The following is a 25,579-nucleotide window of genomic DNA, read 5'->3' as shown; positions in this document are numbered from 1 at the left end:
TTTTCCATTGATTTTAGTCTAAGCAAGAGGGGTTTTTTGTTTTCTGAGTATATGGTTTATAAGAATGGGATATTTGCAAAATTGCAAGGAGGTACATAATTTATGAGAAATGGGTAGCTTCTGAAGCCACAAAGTGAAAATAAGTGTTCAGGTGTAAGTGCTGCCTCCTTTAGTTCACTGTAAAATTGTGAAAGTTGACTGACATCGAAATAATTCTGAAGAAGTCACCTAGCCTGTTCTGCACTGTTGCCAGAGTTAATTAACATAGAAATCATTACTAAAATATGTATACTCTAGCTTTGACCCTGTGATGAAAAAAACCACATTTTTCAGGGATGGCTTTATCCAATTCTGCTTTTCTGTTAAGTATTAATAGAAATACATATATAAATAAATTAATGTATTAAAAACTGGTATTTTTGAACTTCTTATAACATGTTATGCCTCTCTGCTAATATTCTGCTGTAGCTGATTGGGAAGAAACAAGTGCTGGAGACTCTAGATCCACGTCCATCCCTATACGGATGTTGTTGCTAGGCATGTTGTTTTGCTGTTTAAATGGCACATACCTAAATTTCCGTGCTAGCTGAGTCTGTCCCCCAAGCATCAGAAGAGTAACTTTGGACTTTTGAATTTTAACAGGTTTCCATCTGAGTGCCACTGTGGTACCCCCCCAGATGGTGCCACCCAAAGGTGCGTACAACGTGGCGGTAATGTTTGATCGATGCAGGATCACGTCATGCAGCTGTACCTGCGGAGCTGGGGCCAAGTGGTGTGCTCACGTCGTGGCGCTCTGCCTCTTCCGGATACACAATGTAGGCCTTTAAATACAGTTCTGCTCTCCCCTAGGCATCTTGTCTGAGTCTCTCCTCATTACAGTTTTATGTAACATGCACTCTCTTTAGGGAAGTTGTTCTTGGCACTCCTTTTGGTTACAGATTGTGCAAATGTGTACTCAGAGTTGTAGTCTGCAGAGTGAATTGTCTGAGGCTCTAAACTGCAGAATGTCCTTTGATAATGTGCAAATTGCTAAGGGTAGATGCAGAGTCCTTTTTGGCCCCTTCCTGTTTCTCATTTAAATGCTAGAATTACTCATTCTTTCTTCAGTTCTGCAAGGAGTGAAAGGTCACCAATAGTTAGTCTTTTGTTAAAAGTCTCTGTAAATATGGGATTTGAAAGCTCTTTCTTTTGGTTGATTGATCATTCAGAGTGCAGAAGGAAAGTAATTTTGATCACTGTTGGCCTTTATGTTCACCAGTTCATTTTAACACGTACTGAGGCAGATAAATGTCATTTTGACTTGTAGATTTCAAACAGTCAGTTAAGTTTATGTTTTATTTGACTGCTTGTATTCTGTGTGGCCTTGTGTAGGGTGAAAAGTAGGTGTTTCTTATCCCAGCGAACTCCAGGTAAAAATGCGTAGAATTAACACGAAATACACAAGTTGAGGGTTCAGTCCTGCATACAGATTAATTTCCTCAGTCTTTGGGAAGCTGAGAAATACATCTTAAGGAAGGATTAAGCTTGGATGATTGAAAGGAACAGAAGATTTTCTGCTGTCACAGAACATTTTATAGCTAACATGCTTATGATCAACTCCAGATTCTTAAATAAGTGCTAACAACCTGCTGAAGCATGCTAATATTTCACAATGGGCAATTGTAAGAGGCTTAAATTGATACTCTTGTGAAATCATTGGAATATCGGTACACTTTCTGTACTTAGGACCGGAGAGTTGGCAAAAAAACGGATTCTGCTTTGAATTATTAGTTCCAGTTTTAAAAGGTGGGTATGGAGAGTGAGGATAGGAAACAAATTTTCATTTATATTATTTACACTCGGAAAGTTTGGACCATGTGTAAGATAAAGGTCATGCTTTTCCCGCCAATCCTGTCTTCTACCTTAAAAATCATAGTGAAAGGATTTTCATGTTTATATATACTGACTGCTAACACTAGCAAGTTACAAGCTAAGGTATATTGCTCTATGTAGACAAATCAGTATCAGAAACATCTTTATTATCAAACTGCTCTTGCCTGTTTCCAGGTTCAATTTTAGGTAGGTGCCCTTTGGGCATTTTTTATTCTGTAGAGTGAAAAAAAGGTTAAGAAACTAGTGGTGTGGGGTTTTTTAATTATCTAAGTTGTTCTAAGATATGGAAAGAGACTGATTTTAAGATTGAAGAAAAAACCTCTAATGAGATAAATGAGGTGGTTGTGATTCTGTGAAAGAGCCCCCCACAGAGCTGGTTGGTTTGCCAGAAGCTTAAAGAATAATGTCCTATTTTAGAGGTTTGTTTGTGAAATCCCTGCCAGTATTTGTGCAATCGCTAGCAACAACAGATCTTAAGCACAGCTGTTAAAGTAGTTTCCTTGAGAAGAAACTCTTAAAAACAGTTTTTATAAAGCCTAGACAGCTTATTTGCATCTTATCTGCAACACACCACATAATTACAGAAAAAAAAATTGTCCATCAAGACCGAGCGTGATATGCATCAGCACAGCTACTATTCATGACACTTCATCCATTCAGTGGACACAGCTTTATTAAGTCTGACCTGTTAATGGCAGTTTATATCTCCTTTTCTTTCTTCAGGCATCTGCGGTATGCTTACGAGCACCTGTTTCTGAGTCCTTGTCTCGGCTGCAAAGAGACCAATTGCAAAAATTTGCTCAGTACCTAATCAGTGAACTTCCACAACAGGTAAATGGGGACAATTGATAGGACTGACTTTTTGTTAAATTCAGTTATCTTTATTCTGGGTCAATTTATATGATGTCTTTTGTTGCAAGATAAGCAGTTTTGCTATTCGATTGTGAGTTTCTGGGAAGGCTTTCGGTTCTTGCTCTTTTCAGGTTTGCTATTCTATTATTTGACAATTGTCTATTGCCAAGTAAAAGATTAGAAGTGTCTTAAAATGGTGGCTATTCATATTAGTATGAATATGCACTTAGCTTGTGGAAGATCAAACACAGTAAAATAAATGCGTGGTGGTGAAAAACAGGTCAGAACAAATCAGGTTGCTTCTTTTTTGTGTGTTTGGTTAGTTAAGTGGAGAAGACTACCCAGGGGATGTGTTGTATGTGCCTTAGGTGGGCACTTTCTAATGCACCCAATTGGTGCCCTTTTGACTTCCCCCAGTGTAGCTTCTTGGTGATTCATAAGAATCATTTGGGTTATGGAAAGTAATAGACATGAAATTTTGTTAGTCAAAGGCAAAATCTGCTCTCTTATTCCTTAAATATCTATGTTGTTCAAGGTCAGGTCATTTATATCATCTGCCTAAAATGCTTGCACAAAATACACAAGAATACCTAAGTGATTGTGAAATGTTTGCTTTAAAAATATACGGGCTTGGCAACTTCTTTTTGCTGGTTCAACCAAAGGACATTGAGAAAAACTGGCCTGCATGGGTATCTGTCACATTTCAGTAGTGTGTGCATAATGTCTTAAGTAGGAATCAGATTATTGTTAGCATGTGCCTAAAATTCGTATTATGGTGCTGTGCTTGGGACACTAAGATACTCTATTGCTAAAATGTCCTCTAAATTTCCTACAGAAATACTGATCATCTTATGAGAGGAAATAGAGGAATCATATAATATGAAAGTGATATAAAAATACTGCTTTTTTGTTGCTGAGAGTTCAGCACCAATAGTGTGTGCTTCTTGCTGCATTACGTAACAGACAAAGCTTTTCTTCTTACCTTAAGGACTCGGAGCTTTATGTCACATAGTCTGGTGCTTAATAAAGGAGGGTTTTGAAAGGCTAGCAGTGGTGGTAGTTGTTTCCTGAATGGCATGTGAGTTGTTTGCTTTCAAATATTCTGTGTCTGCTCCTCTTTGCAGGGTTTATTTTTCCGTCAGTCATGTGTACCAGCTGTGCACCCAGGAACATCTGGATTATTTAATTTAATTATTACTGTCTTGCCAGATAATCTGATGGATGCTGCCCAACAGAAAAGTTTGGGTTTTATTGGCAGATGCATCTTAACCTGTGTTGTGTAATTCCCTTGAAAAAGGCAAGGCGCACCCCAAACTCTTCCAACAACCTCATTGCCAGTCTTCAGGATTTCTGAGTGGAGATAGATACTCTGATACAGCAAGCAGCTGTATGGCGCTTAGTTGCCATCTGGGGTTAAACCACCACAACCCTGTATTTTGACTACATGATGTAGAATTAGAGTAGGCTGTACACATTATTCTATTTTATCCTTATTTCCAGCATGTGAATTACATTATGGTACAGTAATATAATGCTGAATTACTTTCAAGTGTAAAGGGAAGGTGGTCTGTAGGAATGCAGCTAGATAAGGAGATGTTTTTCAAAATCTCTGTAGAAAGTGTTTTCCCTATCTATGAAAATGTCAGTGATTCTTAGCAGCTGGAATTTATTACCCAGTTCTTCTCCCAAGATCTATTTCCCTTCATGAAGCCAGTACTCCTATTCCAATTAAATATTAATATCTTGGCAAAAGTGCCTGAAGGAGAATCACTGCAGATCCCTGATACTTCAACCTTAAGGTGTGACATTGCCTAGACCTGTGACTTTTCTGCTTCGTGGTGACTTAAAATATGTAGTAGTGGAAAAAGGTACAAGAATAGCTTAATGCTGAGTTTGTTTCTTCATGTGACTCAAATGCAAAATATCCATCTAAAGCATTGTTTTTCTTCCATCTGTTTGAGATGGGTCCGTATTATTTGCAAATATAGGTGTGCTGAATCTGCCTTGCTTTACAGTAAGTGTGATCTTTAACCTCAGCCGTTGTGCGGGGAGAGGTGGGGGGATATCAGATGTTCTGTTGCAAGTCATTTAAATCCTAACTATATGCTTAACCTGTTGTAAGCATGCATGCTAAAGGCTAAATGTATCTACGGTTTCAGTCCGGACTTAGTTTGGGAAAAAACACTTTCTACTGTGCTGTTTGTTTTTTTTTTTTTCTTTCTTCTCAAAGAACAGCACGTTAAGGGTATATCTGCTTAGGATTTTGCAGGTGTGAGCCTTCTCTGCTTATGCTCTGAATTGTCCAGAAGCTCTGATTGCATTAGTTTAGTGCTGAAATTGCATTAGTTTACTATTGAGTCTGAGTTTATATATATAGTCTTTTTGCTAACAGGATGGTAAATAAGCTAAAGTTTGCCCAAAAAGTTATGTATAGATGTAATTTATAGTTTGCTTCTTTGTTCCCATTAGCTTGGGTTTTAGAGAAATTATTTAGGAACAAGAAATAAGGAACATTCAAAGTGCAGGAAAATGGTGACCTTGACAGCAGTCACTTCCGTATCTCTCAAAATTAGCTGCAGTATCACTCTCTGTGGTCTCCTACTTCTCAAGAAATGAGAAGGGAACTAATAACCTATGATGCTTTTGTTTACTGTTTAGGGTGTGAATGTAGGAAGTAAGCCTTGGATATAGGTTTCCTTTGAGAAAGGAGACAAGAAAGTGTAACAGCTGATTTGCTATTGTATAATCTTTAGCACCCTCTATAGTCTTTTCTGAAAATATGACTCTCTGTATTTGATACTTCTGAAATTATGCTTCAGTCATGAAAATCCAGGCAGATCTTTGGCTGGGTATATCAGGATAAGAAATACTGTGTATATTGAAAGTTTGCTTCATGTTTTCAGATTCTTCCAACTGCTCAGCGCTTGCTGGATGAGCTGTTATCTTCTCAGTCTACTGCCATCAACACAGTGTGTGGAGCCCCAGGTAACCTTGATATATCTTGTTTCTGTAATCTATGTCACAGATAGGAAGTGGATATATTTCCATTGCATTGAGTTTCTGAAGTGGTCTGTTACCATGTAGCTGGGATTGCAGGTGGAGGTCAAGGAAAAGGGATAAGTATAGGCACAGCAACAGGCACTTCCTGGTGTAATGGACGCCTCAGAGTATATGGAGAGGAAGGCAATGCACCTTTCTAACAAAAGATTTTTCTTTTAAAGTCAGTATTAATTCCTGGAGATGTTGATTGGAGGGGACATCTCCAACCTCCTACTTGAAACGGGACTGTTTGCAACACTAGATTGGGTTAGCTGTGGCTTGGGCTAGCTTAGCCAAGTCTTGGTTACCAGAGACGTTACGGAGTATTCCTGTTTTAGTGCTGCATTACCCTTTAGGTCAAGAATTTTTTCCTAATGTCCAATATGAATACCCTTTTTAATCATCTTCTACTACCAAGAAGAGTTTGTCTGCATTGTGTTTGTGATTCCAAGTAGTTGTAGGCTGTTAATGATCACCCCTCACCCTCTCCTTTTTAGATGAAATTAGCCCATCTTCCTCAATCTCACCTCATAGGTCATGTACTCCGTGCCCCCAACTATCTTGATACCCCTCCACTATATCCTCTCTGTTTTCTCAGTGTTGTTCCTGGTCTGGGGGACCCAAAACTGGATACAATATTCCAGGTGTAACTTTACCAGTGCCAGGTAGAGGGGGATAATATAAGTTCCTTAAATCTGCTAGCTGTGCTTTTCTTAATATAGCCCAGTTTGCAGGTTGGTTTTTTTGTTTTGTGTTTTCAGTGAAAGTTTGCCATTGGTTTGTATTCAGCTTGGCATCCACCATAATAACCAAACCCTATCAGCTGCTCAGCTGATTTGGTTTTCAATCTGTACTGATGCATGGGGTTTTCTGTCCCAGGTGCAGAAGTTTACATTTTTCCTCACTGAACTTCATGAGGTTTCTGTTGGCACAGTCCTTGAATTTCTCCTGGTCCCACTGGTTGTAGTGCTACTGTTCAGTATGCCAGCCATGTCTCCCAATTTAGTGTTTTCATTGGTTAGGGTAATGTTATGAGAGCATTTTGAGATAGTTTTGAATAGTGAGTTCTGCAATGAGTGAAATAAACTGAGTAACACTGCTTGTGTGCTCCCTATAATCTCTGTGGTTGCGCACACAGAGGAAAATAGCTTCAAAGCCTGCAGACTGTATACGTGTTATTCTTTTGTCAAGATCCCACTGCCGGACCCTCTGCATCAGATCAAAGCACCTGGTACTTAGATGAATCTACTCTGAGTGACAATATAAAGAAAACCCTTCATAAATTCTGTGGACCCTCCCCTGTTGTTTTCAGGTAAACTGTTTCCTATTGAAGGGAAAATGTGATATTCATGTAATCTGTAAGCTCATTCACTGTATAGGCTGTACCCTTATGTGATGCCATGGACTGAAGGATGCTTAGTTTTGTGGTCACTCTTCTGGACTGTATTTTTGCATAGCTTGTCCAATGTTATTTCAGTAGAACACACTGTATTTGCACAACACCTTCCTTGTGTGGTGTTCTCAGTCTCGTTATGCATCCTGTCTTTTAGGTTATGCATATCTGCCCCATTTAAGGTGCAAATATATTTCTTGATGTAGAATATACTCAGGATTTTGTATGGCTGTGCTTGATTTAATTTTTTCTCATCCCTGCTCTTCTGTTCTGTCTACAGTGATGTGAATTCAATGTATCTCTCTTCCACGGAGCCACCAGCTGCTGCTGAGTGGGCCTGTCTCCTGCGTCCCCTGCGAGGAAGAGAGCCTGAAGGAATCTGGAACCTGCTTTCTATTGTGCGGGAGATGTTTAAGAGGCGGGATAGCAATGCAGCTCCTTTGCTGGAGATTCTGACTGACCAGTGTCTCAACTATGAGCAGGTATTCAAATCTCTTTGCTGGGGGTGGGGGGGAAATTCTGGGGAACCAGGCTGAGCCAGTGACTGGTGCCATGTGCCTGTACAATCCATGACTGAATAAATTTTTTTTTTTAACAGTCTCTATGCGTTATGGGCATGTGCTTCTCCACACTAAAATGATGTTACAGTTTGCTCCTCTGTTGATTTAGTGATGTCCCGGTAACACTATATCCCAAAAATACTTCAATTCTTTTAACATGAATATATGGAGTCTGAACTCTTGTTCAGCACATTTGATTTGATTTCTGCCCAGTCAAGGTGATCTATTTTAATGTTTTTTTTCTAAACAAAGTACATCACACTCACAAATGAGCTGTCATTTTGATAAAAACTAAAGATATATCTTGGGTGGTAGAATCTCAGATTCTTTTGTTATTTTTTGATGGGTTTATGTAATAAATTTTTTGATATTTTTAAAAATAATATTAGGAAAAAGGTTTCCTTTGACAGTTCAGGACACTGATCTCACTCTGTAATTGCAGTGTAAGTTTCCTTATTGCTCTATCACATACCTCAACTTTGAGCAGGGGAAAGGAAATGCCTCATTTATCACATTTGTTCACTTTTTCACTCAAGTGTGAAGGCCTCTAGTAAGAGAACCTCCTGCGAGTGTTTTGTTCTGTGGGCATGTGCCTTCTAACCAGAGAAATTTTGAGAGGCCCTTAGTTCTCACAAACCAATACTGCTTTAATGCTCGTAGTTATTTTGGAGTAAAATGAAAACATGGTGCTAGCTACAGATCCAGTTTCCTTGTGGTTATGAGGTTAAGTGAGAGCAGGGGATGAGATGTTGGCCACAACACAGCTCCACTGAACATTTTCTTCTGCAGATAACCGGCTGGTGGTACAGTGTGCGAACATCTGCATCACACAGTAGTGCTAGCGGGCACACAGGACGCAGCAATGGCCAGTCAGAAGTAGCTGCTCATGCCTGTGCAAGTATGTGTGATGAGATGGTGGTTCTTTGGCGGCTGGCTGTCCTTGACCCAACTATTAGTCCACAGAGGTGAGCACCAGAATCAGATTCAGTCTCTCATTTACTTCTGTGATATTCAGGCACACTCAAGAGTTTCTTCCTGTCTTGTGTTTGTATCGTTGACTATGTGCTATGTAAGGTTCAAGAGCACTATAATACTTTAAACTTTAATTGCTATTGCTGCTCACTTTTAGCAACGTCATGTAGTGTGAATAAATTGTTTTCTGAGAGCTGTCTTTTACATATGAGTGTAATTCTGCATTTCAGTGTCCCACTGGAGAACATTTCATTGAATGATAACACTGACTACTAATAAATTTTAATGCTTTCTAAATTTAACTATTCAGCAGTTTAATGGATTTCTGTTTAGCCCAATCATTCACTGTTGTCTATTTCAAGATGAACCATTTTTTGCTTTCTGTGCTCTTAGGGAGTTTATTCTCTGCAGTGTATTGGTAAACAGTGTCACTGGTATATGATTCTCAGTCAGTGTTTTCAATTGTCTGGGGAAAAATTCTGCAGGTTTCTAAACCATATTGGGCCTTGGTAAATCACTGTCATCTTTATTTAGCACTAGTTGAATAGCAGTGGAGGTACTGAGGGCTTGTGTTGAGATACTGTCATTGACGTGGTAATAATTTGTTTTGTACATCTGGTCTACAAAGTGTGTTGTGTAAAATGTACTGAATTAGTTTAATGTGTGTAAGTGCTCAGAAAAAGTTTTTCAGAACAAATGAAAACAGGACGGTATTTTCAATAGTTACACAGGATTTGTTTTTTGTGAAGTGTTGTGTAACATTAATAAAATGCCCTGTCTATGTAAGGTATATCAGGGACCCTAAAATGGATGCAGTTTCTGTCTTGTACAGTTTACTATATGAAGTAGCTAAATACAGGAGATGAAGACAAATCAAAAACTGTAGGAAACTGGGATTAAGGCTTAAAATAAACACAAACATCAATCAGATCACATAGAAAAACCATAAAAGATTTTGGCTTTTAATAAAGTATGAAGTTGTGCTACGTGTATTCACATTTGAGTTACTTGGCGCAGTTCAAATTTGCTCAGATCTCCTACTTGAGCTCATGCATAATTGAAATGCTCCTGCTTGATTACCTATTCTCTTGGCGTTTGAATAGTCACCAAGAAGGACCCTCTTCTACCCATCCTTGCTATTCTTTCCAGTGAATCATAAGGACACTTGCTACCTCATTCCTAATTCATTGCAGGCTTTCATCCATATGTTACCTTTCCTGAGTAGTTCCCTATTCTTTTTCCTTCTGAAAATCCTCTCATTGACTAAGCCCTACCAGTCTGCTCTCTTGTTAATTAATTTCTTTAATGGACAAATAGAAACAGTCCATTTTGTTTAGACCCTTTTGTCCTAATACCCTTTGCACCTAAATTGGGTCACCCTGTTTTAATTTGATTTTTTTGTTCTTTTGCTTTTGATAGGAAATCTGAGAGAATTGAAGCGTTGGGCTTGTACTTCAGATCTCTGAAATGTGTGGCAGAAACAAGATGGCAGTTGATTGAGACACTTGGTGCAATTTCTAGAAATGTCTTTTCCTCTTCTTGAATTAGATCACCCAAACGTGTAATCCATTTAGACTTTTTTACACGAGACTTGGAGCTGGGAAATGCAGAAATACTTTGTTCTTCCCCTGGTAATATGGGGCATAGGACTAACTTATGTGTAATTTAAGTCTATATAACCCTACCAGCTTGCTTCTTCCTCAGAGTTATTAACATCAATTATTTTTGTCTTGCTTGTTCTGTGCCTATGGCTTGCTGAGGGCTGCTGTCTCCCGAGGACAGCCTGCTAAATCCTAAATTAAATTGTTGCGCTCTAGACAAGCATATCGGGGTAAAGAGGTAAGTGCCTGGGAGGTAGATTAGGTGGTCCTATCTGGCATTGTGTTTCCCTGGGTAGGCTGTTTAGATTGTACTTGTGAACGTCTTGACTGGAGTTGTTCACAGGGCCGTTTCACAGCTGCTGCAAACTGTTTTATGAATGATTCCAAGAGCAGTTCCCCATGGCACTCTTTGGTCTCAGACTGCTGAGGCTCACATTGCTAATACCTTATCTGGGGCAGCTAAGCAAACAGAGCAGACAGTATTTAATTTTAAACCTCCCAGTTTGTATCATGCTTTTATGTTGGTACTGTTCATATTTTGTTTCTATATCATGGGGCTGTCTAGGACTTGGTTGTTAATATACCTGTTTCCTTTTTTCAGCCTGTCTTCTTACTAATGCTGTCTATACTTAATTCAGCAGAAGATTTTTCTGACCAAAAGGAGGAGGCGTTCTGTGGGTTGAGAGGTAGTTTATCACAGGTGCATTTTGTGTCTGCTTTCTAACCTGATCTCTTACTTCTTTTAGGCGCAGGGACCTTTGCTCACAGCTCAGACAGTGGCAGCTGAAGGTCATAGATAATGTTAAGAGGGGTCAGCACAAGAAATCACTGGAGAAGCTCTTCCAGGGTTTCAAGCCAGCTGTGGAAGCCTGTTACTTCAACTGGGAGGAAGCTTATCCCATTCCTGGGATTACATATAGCAGCACTGACAAGAAGAACTCGTTCTGTTGGGTAAAGGCCATCCAGCAGAGGAGCTGCCGGTTGCAGTGTGCAGAAACTGCCTGTGAGGCTGGTAGAACCCATGGACAGGAGCCTGGGGGACCATGTCTGCAGCCTGGGGACAGGCTGCGTCCCTCTCCCCAGGAACCAGCAGTTCGTCCGAAGGAACTTACTGGAAAGCGGAAAGTTGTCTCTGAAACGCCGCAGAGGGTTCTGAGACGACTTTCAGCAGAAGGTGATAAAGCTGTGTATAAGACTGCAGTGGGCAAAGCAAAGTTGCCAGTGAGCAAAGGCTTGACCAGTAAACATAGTGGGAAACGCCGCATGAGCAGTGAAGACAGCTCTCTGGAGCCAGACTTGGCAGAGATGAGCCTGGATGACAGCAGCTTGGCTTTGGGGGCAGAAGCCAGCAACACATTTAGTTTTACAGAAAGCCCGCTGAGCAGGAGCTACAGAGACACCTTTGAGGAGGATGGTGGGGTGTACTTCTCTGAGGGACCTGAGCCCAGTGTCAGGAGCAGTTCCATGGCCAAGAAATCGCCCAAGGATCCTGTGGGGGAAATGGGTAGTGGTGATGACGACCTGCCTTCTGCAGATGAGAACAGCGGTGGTGTGAGCCTGAAGCCAGAAGAAGTGGGAGAGAATGGTGCAGCAGGGGGAGGGGATGATGGAGAAGAGGAGGACGATTACCAGGTATACTATCTGAATCCACAAGAGGTAGCCAAGGAAGATGATGACAAAGCTGAAGGAGGAAATGAAGAGGAGCAGGATATATTTGCTGGTATAAAGCCTCTGGAGCAGGAGAACCGGATGGAGGTGAGTTGAATCTAGTTCAAAACACTGTTTTGCAGTTTTATGTATTGTATACATCATGGTGTCGCCACTCTCCTAGCTGTCATACTTAACCTGGTATGTTATTGAATCAAGTGCTTAACTATAATGTCATCATAACCCATTGCATCATAAGGTATCTACAGTCTTAATGCAGTGGTATCACACCTCTGTTTCCCACAGACTTGACTCCCTATTTCTGTGCTAACTTCAAGTGTGTCCCAGTTTTAGCTGGTCCCATCTCACACTCCAGGATTTACAGATGTAGGCAAAACAGTGTGTGCTTTTTCCTTAGTCTCACTCCTGGAAACGGCAAAATTGAGCTGAGATTAAAAATTAAGTAAAACCGAGACATGCCCATCAGGAAAAATTTAAATCCAACCATATAAGCAGAAATTCTCTGGAAAGCCAGGGGCAATCTAAATAGACTGTGTCACATTCATGTAATAACCTCAAAATATGTTTAGAGCTTGCACCTATATGAGCAAGCAGCTGAAATGGAGATGTATGGAAATGGTTATAGTCAGTCGGTTTGGGTTTTAGTTTTTTTTGAGTTATTCTTTGACCTCTTAGAGCACTTGGAGGGAGGATGGGACTTAATCATGGAAGAAAGGCTTTTCAGCGGAGTGCTTAAAGGGGTGGTGGTGAAGGTCCAGGCAAGGAGGACTCTGAGAACACCCGCTGCAGAAGTTAACTGTGAATTGTGTTTGCAGTCTTTGAGACAAGTGGTTTGAGCAGGCTAGCTCCAGCCTGGGGGAGTGTGGTTTGAATATGACCATTTCTTGCAGATCCTGTTTGCCTGTGCAGAGGCCCTGTATGCACATGGATACAGTAATGAAGCATGCCGCTTAACTGTAGAGCTCGCCAGGGACCTACTGGCCAACCCTCCAGATCTCAAAGTGGAGCAGCCACCAACTAAGGTAGAGAGTGAACTTGTCTAGTTTTGGGGGTAGAGGGTAAGTTAGAAGGAATATGTGGGATGGATACAACAGCATTCCCAGGCATTTCTCATTTGCTGTGATTCAGGGCCCTTCACTGATGCTTCCTCTGGGTTGAACTTGTCTGGATGTCATTAATGTGCCTGATCACTGTGTGTGTGTGGGTGAATAAAAGGGAGAAAGTCTTGGAGTCTTTAGAAACTCAAGTTTAGTTAAAAGCTTCTTCACTTTTCCTTATGCTTCAGAGACAAGCTTGGTTTGTCTGTTAAAAGCTGCAGCTCCCTTAGGAATCTATTTTAAATCTCATTGAACAAAACACCCTATTTAATATCAGCTTCAAAGGATGTTTTTGTTTTTAAGCACACCTGCTACTGTGTGCTATGAGATTATACAGCAGCCATAAGAAGTCTTGATTTTTGTCCAGCTCTGTGCAGGTGACCTTCCTGTTTCTTGTGGTTCTCTCCAAAACCTTAGTCTCCTATTTCATAATGTGCACCACTGGAAATGGTAGAAGATTTGTTGTTTCAGGATAGAGGGTTGGAGAGGAAAGAAATAAGCATAAACTTAGAGAAAATCACCTGTAGTGGCCTAAGCAGTGTTTGTTATGGAAGGGTTCCCTTGGAAGGGACAGGCATGCAACATCTGCCTGCACAGCATCAGTCCAATAGTGGACACATGTCTTATCGACAGGCCAGCTCTTCCACTGTGTTGTGCTGGGGTGAGATGGGGGAAGGAATGAGGCTCATCAGTAACCACTGGGATTTGTGATTCCTCAGCAAAGGGAATAAAATTTAAATGTGTTTTATTCTTTCTCCTGTCTATTGATTATTGCAAAGGGTAGGACGACAAGCATAGAATCATTTAGGATATTTAGGAAAGTGTCCTGTGACAATTTCCTCCTCAAACAGGGCAAAAAGAACAAGGTATCAACCAGCAAGCAGACTTGGATGGCAACCAACACCTTGTCTAAAGCTGCTTTCTTGCTGACTGTGTTGAGTGAGCGGCTGGAGTACCACAACCTGGCCTTCCGAATAGGAATGTTTGCTCTGGAGCTGCAGAGACCACCTGCCTCTACAAAGGCTCTGGAGGTATGAAACATCTCAAAAAGGCAGTATCTATAAACAACCTTGTGCTGCTTAAATGCTTTTGCTCATGTGGTTCCCATTTCAACTCCTGAAATTTGGTTATGCTTTTATATGTTTCCTTAAAATTGATTGCAGTGGGGCTAAATGGATTGTGTGCACATACCAATAGCACACGTTGATCTGCCAGAAAAATGATGAGAAGTATCACTTCATCTGGCATTACCTTCATTGATAGGAAGCTCAGACCTCATGTGCCGACAGGCCTTTGATTTCACACAAAGCTACAGGCTTGAAAATACTTAAATGAGTACAAAATCTCTTATGAATATATTATTTCGATTAGAACAGTTTACTTCTTATCTTAAATATGTTACCAGTTTTGCTTGGCTAATCTGGGGAAAATAAAGCCATTTGTAAATGGAATTGTCCATATTCACATTGGTGAAATGGTTTGAAACTTATTCCTCAGAGTAAATTGGTGCAATTGTTACATGTTTGAAAATTGTTGCTCTTGCTGATATCTCATTCATTGGCAAGTGAACATGTGCACTGTGCAGGCATATTATTTTGGACACTGCTTGATGACTATTAGGCTTCCTTTTTAGCAAAAAGAAGTGTCCAATTAAGACCTTGTCTGTGTGATTTGCAGCCGCCTTGCTTTTCACTGCAGGGTTGTTCAGTCCCTGGAGGTGTGTGTTGTTGCTAGGTATCCACCAACTACACTTGTTACACTGATTATCTGTACTTCTTATGGTCTGATTAGAAGATTGTGAGATTGGCAGTCACTTGCTAACTAAAAGAAAACAATCACTTTCACATGTTAAAAATGGAGAGAATGCAGGAATGACAGAGTAGTGAAATATAACAGTCTTCATCCTGGTGGCATGCGTGCTGCCACCCCGTGCCCATTCTTGTGCTAGTCAGTCCCTCTTGTCTTGAATGGGTATATTACTTAACACAACATCCTTTTTTCCTACAATTAAGAGTAATCACCTTTTCCACTGACTTATCCAGTCAAATGCTTCTCCTGATGTTCTTGTGAAAGCTGATGCATTTTTTTCTGTATGCAGCTCCAGAATGATAATTTGAGTAAAAAAATTGTGTATAAATATGAGGCAAGACTTGTATTAGATTCGAAAATCTGTGTTCAGAGTGGAGAGAATGGTAAAGGTGGATAGGGTGCTAAGAATTGCTATAATTTAATGATCCAATAAAAACTGTTGCTGTACCTTAACATATGTATAGGCAAGAATGATCCACTGCCCACAAGGCCTGTGCTGATGACAGCTTCTTTTGTTTTCTTGTGGATACTACCAGGTGAAACTGGCATATCAGGAGTCTGAGATTGCAGCCCTCTTGAAGAAGATTCCCTTGGGCACTAATGAGATGAACACTATTCGAGGAAGAGCTGAAGAACTGCGAGAAGGGACGTTATGTGATTACCGTCCTGTCCTGCCTCTGATGTTGGCTAGCTTTATATTTGATGTCCTGTGCACTCCAGGTACTGTCTGCATTGGCTTGGGTGTGCGAAGGGCATGTTCTGAGATGCCAGGTCTTGGGGGGGTTTCAAAGAGAAACTGTCTTCTGTGTAAGAACAACTTAATCTTGATTCTTCACACAAACTGTTGCTTGCTCTTCACCTCCATGTTGCTTTAGAGGTACTTTGTGCCCCAATGGAATTATCTCTCTGCTTACATTTGAAACCAACTGGAAACTTACCACATTTCAGCACTCCGTGTGTGTTTGTAAAATAGTTATAAATGACTGACTTTTCTAATCTTATGCTGGTTATATTCAGAGGAAGCTAATATAAATCCAGTATTTAAAAACAGAACACAACAACCTGGGATTAGAAGACTGATTTGGCAATATACCTGCCTGGTTTGGAGCCTTCTGAGTTTAGAGAGAGAAAGGGAAAAAAAGACCAAGACAGTGCTGTGGTTTTGAAACAGGTACAAGGCTAGGAATAGGATCACAGGAAGCTCTGCAAATTCAGAAAGCTCTCAGAAATGGCTTTTGCCTTGAGGTCCTGGTTTTGAAAGCTGAGCACTAATTCTCGTGTCTTCTTTCAGTGGTTTCTCCTACAGGCTCTAGACCCCCAAGCCGTAATTGGAATAATGAAATGCCTGGAGACGAAGAGCTTGGTTTTGAGGCAGCTGTTGCTGCTCTTGGTAAGAATCTTTTACAAGAAAAGTTTTTCTTCATCCGTGTTCTGCATCCTGTCTCATTGTGGATGGTAAGAGCTAGTAGTTCATTCCAGTTTGGTGCAGAAATGAAAGTGTTTGCACGGTTTATCAGATCCAGATGCAGAAGGATTCTGCATGCCAGGGTTGAGGTGCAAAGTAGTGAAAAATGGAAGGGGGATACGGGACAGGAACTGAATGTTAAAGTAGTAACATGAATTTTAGCTTTCTTCTTGCTCTTTTGTCACAGAAGATGTATTGCCTGGGCTTTAATGGAGATGGAGAGTTTCAGAGAACAAAAAGCAATCATTTCAGAAGAGGTTAGACAATGATAGTGAAAGACTAGCAGAAGTACTGTCAAGCGTTATCATATAATTTAGGATCTTAGCATAATACTGGATTCTTGTATCATTTATCAGCTTCAGTAACAAAGCACTGATTATACATATTATGTTGACAATACTGTATGCTGGTTTTAAAGCAGCATGCAAAAAGTACTAAAATGGATTAAACAAGGCCTGTCCTCTCTTGCCTCATTTCTGAAAGGAGGAAGATGAGTTCTTTATGGTGTGGGAATGCTGGCTGATAGCACCTGCAGAAACTGGAAAAGTTTGTTTCAAGATGGAGTTGTGGGCTTGCCTGGACTCTTTTCCCATGGCATATTAGGGTCTGGTTGTTCTGACAGTTGTAGCAAGCTTAGTATTCTGGGGATAGACGGCAGCTCCTGTTTATTCATGACCTATTTCTGAAGTTAACAGAAAAATTGGGGGGGGGGAGAGAAAAATCTTCTTTTGCCTGTGACAGGGAGGTGAATAAAATAGTCTGAGGTATAGATAGTGCTCAGGATATGGTGTAGTCCCATGGGCTCACTTGTCTCTTCATCCCCTCTTTTCTGGCCTGCAGGCATGAAAACAACTGTCAGTGAAGCAGAACATCCTCTGTTGTGTGAAGGCACCCGAAGGGAGAAAGGGGATCTGGCACTAGCCCTGATGATTACGTACAAGGATGATCAGTCTAAGCTGAAGAAGGTGAGTTTCCCTTTAAAAGGGGAGAGGGAGATGCAGAGCAAACCATGTTTGGGTTTTGATGGATTGGATAGCTTTGCCGGTGAGCATAATTTGCTTTGTCATGTACTGATGATTTACAAGCTATGTTGTACTGTTTGTATTCTTCCACTGATGCAAAATCTGATTGTGCAGTGTGCATTTCTCTTTCCATGGGTTTCTTAAGGTCTAGTTGGGAGATGCGTTCTCAATGCTTTTAATGCTTTTGCTTACCTGCTAAAACAAGTCCTTTGTCCCAGGGGTTTTCAGTGTGCACTCTGTGTGTGGTCTGGGGATTGATTCTGTTTTGCTGCAGGGATGTTAGTTTGCAGAACAGTATATCTAGCAAAGCCTTTGTTTCTTAATCTCTCACCTCTTTGGTATACTAGCTTACTCCACCTGTGCCTTAATTTCCCATGCAAAAGAGATAGTAAAACTCTGCCCCCTCCACCCCAAAGGAGGAAAAAATATCAAAACCTGCTGAAGCTTTAGGAAGGGTTTTATTAATCTTTTATATTCAGAAACACTTCTACCTAGCAAGAATATTATTAGTGTCTTTCTGTCTCCTAAAGTAGAAGCACTTCTTTTGCTATACTCTTCTACAGGGATAACAGGGACACTGTGATATCAGTCATCTGCAAATAAATGCTCTGTCATCACACTTGTGGTGTTCATTTCATGTGGAGAATGAACAGTAGAAATGGACAAATCCGTAAAATGTGGTCATGCATTGTTCCCCAATTACATAATAAGTACGGATAAGAAAGTGTTATTGTAGGCCGGTAGAAGGCAGTTTCTCTAGTGTCTGAAAGTCTCAAAAGGCTTTACCAGTTTCTCAGTAATGGTATGACAGGATTTTTTGGATGGTGAGTAAAGAATTTTGGTGGCTTAAACAAGAACATCTAAGGACTGGCAGAACTAAATATACAGTCCTCTATTCTGTCCTTGATGTAGCAGAATTACTTCTGTATTGTGAGTTTTGGGTGCTTTCCCAAGTAAAGCTAGTGGCTTTTTGAAGTGAAAATGGGGATATTGCTGAGTACAAATGAATCTTTGCTTCTTCAGTAATGCAGGCCACATGGCTCTCAACTGTGCATCACTGATCTTCAGTGCAGGAAGATGATGCCTACTTTCTAAAGAATAAACTTTTTTTTTCCCCCCAAGCAAATGGAATTTATTGTCCACCAGGAAGCTGGTTTGGTATTTTACCTCTATGTCTTAGTGTAATGCCTCTTCTTTTTTTTTTTGCTTGCTGTTAAAGATTTTAGATAAACTCCTAGACAGAGAGAGTCAAACTCACAAACCACAGACTCTGAGTTCCTTCTACTCATCCAGCAAGCCTACAGTAGCAAATCAAAAATCTCCTTCCAAACATGCTGCCCAGTCCACTGCAGCGATCCAGCAGCTTCCAGGGACTTCTGTCACTCAGCAAGCTGCTGTAAGCACTGCAGTCCAGAGCAGTCCTGAGAACTTCGTGGAGAAGAGTACACAGGGTAAGAGGTGCTGCGTAAGGGCTATGCTGAAACCCTTCTGTTATCAGTGCAAAACTGTCACTGTACATTTTTGTTTGTTTTGGGAAGTGGTCAGAGTGATTTATATTACCATCTATCTGCTTGGTGGTTAATAGAACGTCATTCCCCTGTTACCTGTTTGGCTGGATCCATTTCGGTACACATTGTTGTTGCATAGAAATTCAAGCTAATTTTCAGGTTTTCCTATCTTGACCCAGTTGTGTAACCAGTTAACATAAAACTACTGTAACTCCATCTTTTAGGATTGTGTCACAGAGGTGCAGCATTTCAGAAAGTTACACATTGGGTCAGGTACCTTTATGTAGGATAAATAACTAAAATTGCTGAAGGGCATTAGAGATAAACGTGGTTTCCTTCAAGCTGTGCCTCCACTTTGGTGGCAAACATCACATACAGCAGCATTTGGTGGAAAGCAGATGCTCTCTTAACTCTTCCCAAAAAGATCAATACTAGCTGAGGGTGACTGCAATAAGGTCAGGGTTGCTGGAGCATTTTTATTCTAAAATTTTTCCGTAGTTGCAGCAAATTTTCCAAATCTTGAGTTGTTAAGATTAAATGTTCTTGGCCTGCTATCAGATGATATGCTTAATACTGAAAGCAAATTGAGATAATCCTGTTCATAAATACCACTCATTTCATAAAAATCCTGCATCTTTTGATGTTTATATCTTTTAAACGGCCACATCTGGTTTTAGAGATACAGAAACAAATCATAACGTTTACCTTGTCACTGTCCTGTTTATGTAGAGAGCTCTCAGAGGTCCCCCTGTGAGCCAGCTGTGGAGTCCTCTGTCTTGAAACAAGAGGGAAAGGTCCCCAGTCGTCTGGCCCTTGGAAACAGAGGTGGATACAATGGGAGATGCTGGGGTTCACCTGTCAGGCAGAAGAAGAAACACACAGGTAGGAACCGAATAGTTCATACAGCATCTAGTCCTGTGCTAGGCGGCCTGCTGGGGTTTCAGCCATTCCCTTGCTCTTTCATTCCACTTGTCAGCCTTTCCTGTACTACAGAAGCAGTTGATTGTCTCTGAGGTGTTTGGCATGGAGCAATAGGTTTTGCTCCACAGGTTTCCTGCCCCCTTCTGTATAGCAAGTTACCATACCTTTCTCACACCAGATATGTTTTGGGTGATGGATTTTAGGTATCTGGAGCTGAATGATTGCTGGACTCTGGAGCACTGTGCTCCTGGGTCCAGAAACAAATTCAGAGGAGCTGCTGCCTCTCTACACTTCTCTTGGGAAGGATATAATTTAGAGGCTGAGGATGTGAAGAACCTTTTGTGTAAATTGTGCAGCATACACCAGAAGGGTTTTCTTCATACTCATACAATCTGTGGAACTTGACTTTGTATGTGTATTTGCTTCTTGTTGTTATATTCTGCCACAAAGCTTGGCAGATGGAGTGAGGGGCTGGGGTAGTGTGAAGGAGGAAATAAAGATACACTGTTCTTGAACTTTTCTGCTTTTTAATCCAAGAACTCTAAAATGACACTGATATCTGTGGCCAAACTGACTAATTTAATATCTCTTAATTTGCAAAGTTGAATGCCTGGCAACTGTAAGGCTCACTGTCACTGGCATGACTGATCTTAGTGGGGACTGTAGGTGATGTGGGTAAGAGTTTACCTACCCACATTACATTTACCAGCCCTGGTGACATTACTGTGTTGGTTCTGCTGTTGTAGGCATGGCTAGTATTGACAGCAGCGCTCCTGAAACCACCTCTGACAGTTCTCCAACGCTCAGTCGGCGTCCGCTACGTGGGGGATGGGCAACGACATCCTGGGGCAGAGGACAGGACAGCGACAGCATCAGCAGTTCTTCAAGTGATTCGCTTGGATCTTCCTCTTCCAGTGGCAGTAGGAGAGCCAGTGGGGGAGCCCGTGCAAAGACTGTAGAAGTTGGCAGGTAATGAATAATACCAATGCATGGAGGCAACCTCTAGGCCTGATGTCAGGGAACTAACAAGTGTGCATCAGGAAGCACTTCCTTGAGAGTGTTTGCTTTGTTTCCTCTGGACCCTAAAGACAGGAACTCTGCACCCCAGCTAGTGAACCTGGGGTACTTGTTGCTGTCTGAAAGGTTCCTCTATCTTTTTGCTCTAGGTATAAAGGGAGGCGGCTGGAGAGCCATGCTCCTCATGTCCCAAACCAGCCCTCAGAAGCAGCTGCTCACTTCTACTTTGAATTGGCCAAGACAGTCCTTATCAAAGCAGGAGGAAACAGCAGTACCTCTATCTTCACCCACCCTTCCTCCAGTGGTGGGCACCAGGGACCACACCGCAACCTTCACCTCTGCGCCTTTGAGATTGGGCTGTATGCACTAGGGCTGCACAACTTTGTGTCTCCGAACTGGCTCTCTCGAACTTACTCCTCCCATGTCTCTTGGATCACAGGTTACAGCAAAACTTTATTGGGGAGCTTGTTTTTGGGGAAGAAGGAGGGGAGGGAGGTGAGCTTATGCCCAAAAATGGTGATGCTGATGTGCTGTGGTATCCATGTGTTGGCTGGCACAGCTGGCAGTACAAGCTGAGCACCAGTGATTTACATAGTGATGCTTGTTTTGGCCTGGAGAGTTCTTGTGATCTGTTTCTTCTTGCTCATACTGCAACATCCTTCAGTCCTCAGAGCCATAGATCACTTCTTACACAGAGACTGGTCTTAACTTCTCCTTCGGGGGTCTCCTGAAGAGACAGACATTTATGAAGTTTGAACATGCTCTTTGGCCATGTTCAGGATTTCACTTTCTTCCTTCTTCTGTTTGCACCCAGCCCTACTACTACTTTCTATCCACATGGCTTCTAGAGCCTGAAAAACACACCCTTGAAAAGTTGTGTTTTCCTGACACAATGGAAATAGAGCGGCAGTCCAGGCTGTGGTTTGTGGGTACTAAAATCAGCTATAGCAAGTTCCTCTCACTGCCTCAAATGCATCTTTAGCTTAACTTTGATAATGGTACCCTCACTCACTGCTTGCTTATTGAGGGCTCTTGCCTGTCCTCTCTTTTGGGAGGAAGAGCCTAAATGTGACTTAGAGCCTAAGGGGAGCAACTGGGCTCTGTTGCTGCTCCTGAAGGAAGTGAGGAGTGCACCTCCTGTTGAGGGAAAGCTGACTGGAACTGCACTGGGCATACAGTGGTGTGAGAGCCTTCTCTTTTACTCTTAGGGCAGGCCATGGAGATTGGTAGCGCAGCCTTGAACATCTTGGTGGAGTGTTGGGATGGACATCTGACTCCCCCAGAGGTGGCATCATTGGCAGACAGAGCTTCACGGGCCAGAGACTCCAACATGGTGCGGGCAGCTGCTGAACTGGCACTCAGCTGTCTGCCCCATGCCCATGCCCTGAACCCAAATGAGATCCAGAGGGCTCTGGTGCAGTGTAAGGAACAGGTGAGCATCACATGGGGGCTGGCTAGTGCAAACTGATTTCCAGCATCAAGGATGTGCTGTTACCTATGGGATTGGCTCCTCTGCTACTGGACAGCCTTGATCCCAGAAATCTGTGGATTTCTTATGTTTCATGAATAACTGGTTCTTCTGCTGCATAGTTGTGATCTGTCTGCTCCCAATAGTATCAGTCATTTCAGAGTGCCTTATACTTTCTCCTGTTGTAATTTTGCCTTCTTGTGTTTCTGGTTTTGCATTCTTCACTTTTGCTTTTCTTTTACTGCCCCCAGGATAATCTGATGCTGGAAAAGGCCTGTATGGCAGTAGAAGAGGCAGCCAAAGGAGGTGGTGTGTACCCGGAAGTCCTCTTTGAAGTAGCTCACCAGTGGTACTGGCTTTACGAACAGACTGTTGGTGGGACCCCAGCCCAGAGAGAAGGTGCCACTGGCTGCAGTGCCAGTGGTGCACGGGCTGCCTCTGAAGCAGCACGTGGGTTGACAGACAACCGGGTGACCTCTGAGCCGACCACTGTAACAGTGGCAGCTGCAGTAACCGCGGCAGCAACAGTCATGCCAGTGATCTCTGTGGGGTCGACCATGTACCAGCAGCATACAATGGCAGGGCCGGCAATGGCACATACACACACGCAGGGCCTCCACCCTTACACCACCCTTCAGACTCACATCCCCTGTAATCCCCAGTATATTGGACACACTATCCAGCATATGCCGCGCCCAGCTGTCTTCCCGGTGCCTGGCTCAGCATACCCGCAGGTGAGTTTTGCCTGTGCCTTGTTCATTTACGGTGACTTTTTGTGGCTGCTTCCAAAGGAGTATGTCTGACTGGGGAGAGTGTGGGGCTCAGACCTGCCGTGGCTTGAGGTCTAGCTTCTGCTCTCACTTACTTGCCGATTTGTGATACTTACTTTGGCTCCCCAGCTCAGCTTTTGCATTATAAGGAGCCTTCTGTGGGTGCATGTAAGGCCTCAAGAGAATACAAAATATAATATGTCAGTAGTTTTTAATTTTTAGTGCTCTATAGTTTCTCAGAAGGCACTGGACAGAAAGCTTGTCTTCTTGAGAGCTTGCAGGCTAAATAGAGACTACAGAGGGAGAACCAAACAAAGGTTATTTAAACCTCTGCCTATTTTTGAAAGTTCTTGGAGTGGTTTTCTGCAAACTGGTTAGATTTAAAAGGAGGAGAAGCAAGAAAATGTAATGGTCATGTGGTGCAACGTAGTTTCTGTGCTGATTCTTCCTGTGCTTCCTCCTCCCTGTCAGATTGGACTTGGAATGTTCTAGGGTTTGTGTGGGGACATCATGTTTTGGACTACTAAATGGTCAGATGAAGTAGACATGACTGTTACTTATTTTCTATTTTAGGGTGTCCATCCAGCATTCATAGGAGCACAGTACCCTTATTCGGTAACAACACCATCATTGGCAGCTACAGCAGTGTCATTCCCTGGTGTGCCGGTCCCGTCCATGACGCAAATTGCTGTGCATCCCTATCACAGTGAGACAGGACTGTCACTGTCTTCCAATGTAGCGAGTAAGTGTTACAGCCCTGGGCTGTGCATAGCACAGGTTTATTTACTGTACCTCCTAGCGATACCCCAGTCAAGTCCTGCCCCTCACTGAGCACAAATGGAACCAGGGGTCTTGCATTGAAAAGTTCTGACCAAATCTACCCAAGCCTAAAGATGCGCGTGCTCGGGGGTACTGGGATTCATAATGGGGTCTGATTCAGCTAGTGGAGCTTTAATTTCTGTTTAGCTAAATTTCCAGTATGAGATTATTTGGCCTCTCAGACTAAAGTGTGTTTGGAGCCCTCCTGGCCTTTCTGACTTCTAACTTATTACAACTTTATTCCCCCTCTCCTTAGGGCAAGGTGAGCATAGATGATCTTGAGCAGGGTCTTGTGGTTCCTTTGGGTCAGATGAATAGAGTCCAGGAAGCAGGCAACAGGCAGACTTCTGCTACATAGCACTAACAGATGTCTTTCCTGCCCAAAGGGATTGGAGGCAGCCAGTACCTGAAATGTGGAACTTCTGTAGAGAGGAGAGATGTTTTGGCAGGATCATGTCAATGGCAATCTGAACGATTGCTCACGTGCTGTGTTGGGGCTAGAGTGGTGGTGGAGACCCATCAAGTAGTGTGCAGCACTGGAACAGCAGATGTTGACTGAATTGTGGATATGCTGTCATTGCCATGGGGTTTTGCACCAGTGGGTCATGGTTGACCCAGGCTCTGTTATCCCCTCACTGGAGAGGCTGTAATGTTTGCCTACATTTGCTTATCAGTGCTTTGCAGGTGCTAGAAGACTGGTACATGGGAAAACACTTAAGAGCTGTGTTGGCCTCCTTCATATCCAGATTTATCAGGAGAATCTTTTCAGTTATTTTTATCTTGCATTTTGATGCCAAAAAGCCACCACAAAAGCAATTAGAATAGTCCTGAAGGCCTTGGGATCTGAAGAGCATCCTTTGCTGACAGCCTTAGTCCTGGGCTGATGCTGTGACTCTTAATTGTGAGAAACCATTTCTGTACTCCTCCAAAGAGTTCTGAATCTTCCAGAACTGCTAACTCATCCTAGTGCACTTAAAATAAAGAAAGAAAAAAATCAACTCCACCCCTTCCAGTTGCCATTGTTTATAGCTTGCATAAACTTCTGTTTTCAGTTCTTAAAATACTGTTTCACTGTTCCTGGAGTACATAGTCCCGTGGTGACGCTTGAGCTCTGGCAACAGTTCAGCTCATTCTTACGGGTTATGCTCCTTGGCCAGACTTCAAATGCAGCATGGATTTTGCCCCACTTTGTGGTTTGTTTGGCACTGCGTGTCTGCTTGGTTGAGGAGGTCAGACAGATCTTTCCTGGGAGGCACATTATTCTCAGGTATTCAACTATTCACTAGTAAACATTTAAAAAAAAAATGCTGGAGGTGGCAGGGGAAGAGGAGAAATCGGAACTTGTGGCATTGCCCAAGGTGGTATAGTAGCACCACAGAGAAGCTGTGAAATAAGGGTAACAATGTGCACACACCTAATGGCATCTCTGCTCTGGAATTCTCAGGCAAACCTTGCTTTTTCCTCTCTGTACCTTTCTCGAGAGGGCAAGTTAGATAAACTTGAGTCCCTCATCAGAGTACAGCTTACTGGCTCAGTCTTAATTCCTGTCTGTACAAGTTTAGCTGGTACAATGTAATGGATTTTACTGTGATTTCCCTTGATTTTGCCCATACTAGTTAAGTGTCTGAAGGTGACAGAACTTCTCAAGTTTCCTTGCTATTTTTACTGTTGGTATGCGCTGCCTGTGTATGCAATGGCTGTTCCTTCCCAGGATGGATTGGAGGCT

At 42.2% G+C, this 25,579-nt stretch overlaps 1 protein-coding gene across 1 annotated transcript in view; it reads left to right on the top strand.

Annotated features, from left to right (window-relative positions):
• ZSWIM8 (zinc finger, SWIM-type containing 8) overlaps positions 1 to 25,579 on the top strand; it is a 62,218-nt gene that overhangs the window by 31,083 nt on the left and 5,556 nt on the right. The window contains exons 7-25 of the mRNA XM_009587073.1: positions 643 to 815; positions 2,596 to 2,703; positions 5,628 to 5,709; positions 6,955 to 7,075; positions 7,437 to 7,638; positions 8,506 to 8,681; positions 11,036 to 12,044; positions 12,848 to 12,979; positions 13,906 to 14,085; positions 15,400 to 15,583; positions 16,155 to 16,253; positions 17,169 to 17,293; positions 18,570 to 18,801; positions 19,588 to 19,740; positions 20,526 to 20,748; positions 20,946 to 21,235; positions 22,005 to 22,228; positions 22,516 to 22,998; positions 23,608 to 23,776. Of these exons, the coding sequence (XP_009585368.1) occupies positions 643 to 815; positions 2,596 to 2,703; positions 5,628 to 5,709; positions 6,955 to 7,075; positions 7,437 to 7,638; positions 8,506 to 8,681; positions 11,036 to 12,044; positions 12,848 to 12,979; positions 13,906 to 14,085; positions 15,400 to 15,583; positions 16,155 to 16,253; positions 17,169 to 17,293; positions 18,570 to 18,801; positions 19,588 to 19,740; positions 20,526 to 20,748; positions 20,946 to 21,235; positions 22,005 to 22,228; positions 22,516 to 22,998; positions 23,608 to 23,776 (4,365 nt within the window). The remainder of the gene's footprint in view (positions 1 to 642; positions 816 to 2,595; positions 2,704 to 5,627; positions 5,710 to 6,954; positions 7,076 to 7,436; positions 7,639 to 8,505; positions 8,682 to 11,035; positions 12,045 to 12,847; positions 12,980 to 13,905; positions 14,086 to 15,399; positions 15,584 to 16,154; positions 16,254 to 17,168; positions 17,294 to 18,569; positions 18,802 to 19,587; positions 19,741 to 20,525; positions 20,749 to 20,945; positions 21,236 to 22,004; positions 22,229 to 22,515; positions 22,999 to 23,607; positions 23,777 to 25,579) is intronic.

Source organism: Fulmarus glacialis, unplaced genomic scaffold (genome assembly GCF_000690835.1).
Source record: "Fulmarus glacialis isolate BGI_N327 unplaced genomic scaffold, ASM69083v1 scaffold19551, whole genome shotgun sequence".
Lineage (NCBI taxonomy): Eukaryota > Metazoa > Chordata > Aves > Procellariiformes > Procellariidae > Fulmarus > Fulmarus glacialis.
The sequence above is the reverse complement of the archived record's forward strand: the minus strand, read 5'-3'. Positions and strand labels throughout refer to the sequence as shown.